Genomic DNA, 3,180 nt, shown 5'->3' with positions numbered 1-3,180 from the left:
CATCCAGGAAATACAAAATTACTGGGATTTGAATGTCACTCTGTCTGAATTAAGATATCTACTGACAAAAGACTCTTGGAGTTAAAATATATTTACAATATCAATGTGAATAAGAAAAAAATCCATGTGTCCCAGATTGTTGCTCCAATTTTTACAATGAAAGAGAACATTGAATTCAGTTGGTAAATAAATACATCTAGAAGAAGAATGAGTTAATAATAATTTATCACAAATTATCTAATGTCAAAACTTCCACTAAATATTTATACAATAAAGCACATATATGACTCAAAAAAAATAACACTGCAACAGTGGCTTAACTCATTTGACTTATAAATGGGGAATTTTGACAACTATACAAATATGAAGAAAAAACGTTAATAGTGTTAAAAGTTCTTGCTCAGGGGCTGGGGATTTAGCTCAGTGGTAGAGCGCTTACCTAGGAAGCGCAAGGCCCTGGGTTCGGTCCCCAGCTCCAAAAAAAAAGAACCAAAAAAAAAAAAAAGTTCTTGCTCAATCTAAGTACGTAAAGCAGGTTTGTATATATCTCAAATATATTCATTTCACATGCAGAAGTTTTGACAATTTGGACAAGAATATTGAAATGGACCAGCCAATTTTCAATACTAAGATCTCAGAGCTCTTTATCTAACTTCTCTGACTGATTCCTGGAAATATTTCTATGATGTTTCAGTAATGCGTTTATCACTGCTCTTAAAATTAGCTCCTCACCTTTATGTCACATGTATAGTCAAATAATTCAAAACAACCTTTCAAATTTTGTATCAGAAATAGAAGATAATCCTGAGCTGTTACAATAATCTGTGTGCATGTTGGAATGTATTTGCATATGAATGGTTGTGCATTCATGTTTCTGTTCTGTGTATGTGTTGTACATCTAAAATCCAGAGACTATGTCAAATTTTTCTATATTTAATTTCTACTTTATATTTGGAGACTGTGTCTATAACAAACTTGGCCTTCATTACTTCAGATTTGAAAGCTGCTCAGCCAACCGCAGAAAAATAACACTTTATTTTTTAACTAGAGTTTGGATTCTGGAAATGTCACATTTTTACCTAATTACTGAAGATAAATCGAAGGTCTTCAATATGGACTGAGTAGTTTCCTAACCATCACCATGACATTTCAAATGTGGAATGCCAATCCTGTGTTCCATAGTCATAACCAATAAATTGGGAGGCTTTTCTACTCCTACAATTCTAACTTTCTTGATACTTCTTTACTACAGAAGGTGAGATTGCAGAGAATGACACTGATCAATACAAGTCACCCAGAAGAGTTTATTCTACTTGGTTTTGCAGACCGTCCCTGGCTGGAACTTTCTCTCTTTATTATTCTTCTGGTAACATACCCCACAGCCGTGATTGGAAACATTGCCATCATTCTGGTGTCCATATTAGACCCCTGTCTCCACAGCCCCATGTATTTCTTCCTCACCAACCTCTCCTTTCTGGACATTTGCTACACCACAAGCCTTGTGCCTCAGATGCTAACTAACCTTGGAGGCTCCACAAAGGCCATCAGTTACATGAGGTGTGCAGTTCAGCTTTATTTCTACCACACAATGGGGGTTGCAGAGTGTGTTCTCCTGGCTCTTATGTCCTTTGACCGATATGTAGCCATCTGCAAACCACTGCACTATACCCTCATAATGAATCAATGTAACTGTCTCCTCTTAGTCTCCATTGTGTGGCTGACTGGAATTTCCTTTGCTATCACAGAGGCCACTGTGACTCTGCAATTGCCTCTCTGTGGCCACAATAAAATGGATCACTTGGTGTGTGAGATTCCCGTTCTCATAAAAATTGCTTGTGGTGAAAAAGAAACAAATGAGCTTGCTCTGACTGTGGTATCCATTTTTCTTTCAGCTGTTCCTCTGTGTTTAATTCTTGCCTCCTATGCTAGTATTGGGCATGCTGTCTTTAAAATCAAATCTTCAGAGGGAAGGAAAAAGGCCTTTGGGACATGTTCCTCTCATCTCATTGTAGTTCTCTTGTTCTATGGCCCAGCCATTAGCATGTATCTTCAGCCTCCCTCCTCTATTACAAAAGACCAACCCAAGTTCATGGCTCTCTTGTATGGAGTAGTAACTCCTACACTGAACCCCTTCATCTATACTCTGAGGAATAAGGATGTAAAGAGGGCATTAGCTAATCTGTTCAGGAATATTTTTATGCAAAGTGAATACTTGTGGATGTTATATAAAGTAATATACAAATTAGAGGCTTTTTCTACAACTCATTCCCTGTACAAAACTCATCTTTCTTTTTATTTTTACATGTTCTTATAAGTGATGTCTCTTTACTTGTGTTTCTTGTAATCATGCTAGACAATGGTTAATCTTGGATACTATTAAACAATATGGATACTCTGCTTAGAAAAAAGGTAAAATTCATTGTTTTGGTACATTGTGAAATAGTTACTTCATTGAGTGCTAAAACAGTCATTTACTTTATAGTACAAATATGTTGTTTGAAGCTAATTGTCATGAAAACTAAAGAATAAACATTCATCCATTTTTAAAAATTTTTCACTTGTGGAATAAATCCTTACATTGAGGAATGTTGCATTTTCTAATTCACTGTTAAGTAGGGAGTGCTTTTAATAAACTATTCTGGTAGTTTATAGACTTTATTAATGTGCATATTTTTAAAAATACCCTGTAATGTTTTCTTAAACATAATTATGCATGTAATCTATATGAGGAATTGAGGAACATACCATTAAATAGCAAAAAGTGTATGGCAAAAGATGAATATATTATTTTCTTAAAATATTTATTTTAAATATCTTGAACAGTTAAATAGCAAAAAAAATATGTAATGACAGCATGGAAACATTTGTATGCACATACTTGTAGTATATAGAATGCATTTTAAAGCATGAGAGTTAGTAATTTGTAATTTGGATTGAAAGAGAAATTAATTATTTCTACAATATGAGTTGTTATAAATATATGAATTTCACTTATGGATGTTCCAAATGTACATCAACATCAGTTGACAAATCTAGGACAGTTCCCGGAACAACACTGAGAATTTTACTTTTATCACTTAATCATTATAATAAATTGATGGCTTAGGAACTTTGTGATATTACATTAATTTATGAATAATTAAATGAAGTTCATAGTAAAGAGATAAATATGAGTAAAAA

At 33.9% G+C, this 3,180-nt stretch overlaps 1 protein-coding gene across 1 annotated transcript; it reads left to right on the top strand.

Annotated features, from left to right (window-relative positions):
- Nucleotides 1–1,270: 1,270 nt before the first annotated feature.
- On the top strand, nucleotides 1,271–2,314 carry Or2n1k (olfactory receptor family 2 subfamily N member 1K). Its single transcript, NM_001000891.1, has one exon. It carries the CDS (start codon nucleotides 1,271–1,273, stop codon nucleotides 2,312–2,314), a length of 1,044 nt encoding a protein of 347 aa, NP_001000891.1.
- The last annotated feature ends 866 nt before the right edge of the window (nucleotides 2,315–3,180 follow it).

The sequence above is a fragment of the Rattus norvegicus genome, chromosome 20 (genome assembly GCF_036323735.1).
Source record: "Rattus norvegicus strain BN/NHsdMcwi chromosome 20, GRCr8, whole genome shotgun sequence".
Lineage (NCBI taxonomy): Eukaryota > Metazoa > Chordata > Mammalia > Rodentia > Muridae > Rattus > Rattus norvegicus.
The sequence above is the reverse complement of the archived record's forward strand: the minus strand, read 5'-3'. Positions and strand labels throughout refer to the sequence as shown.

Coding starts and splice junctions, on each gene's coding strand:
- Or2n1k (NM_001000891.1), top strand. CDS start 1,271: ATGACACTGATCAATACAAGTCACCCAGAAGAGTTTATTCTACTTGGT.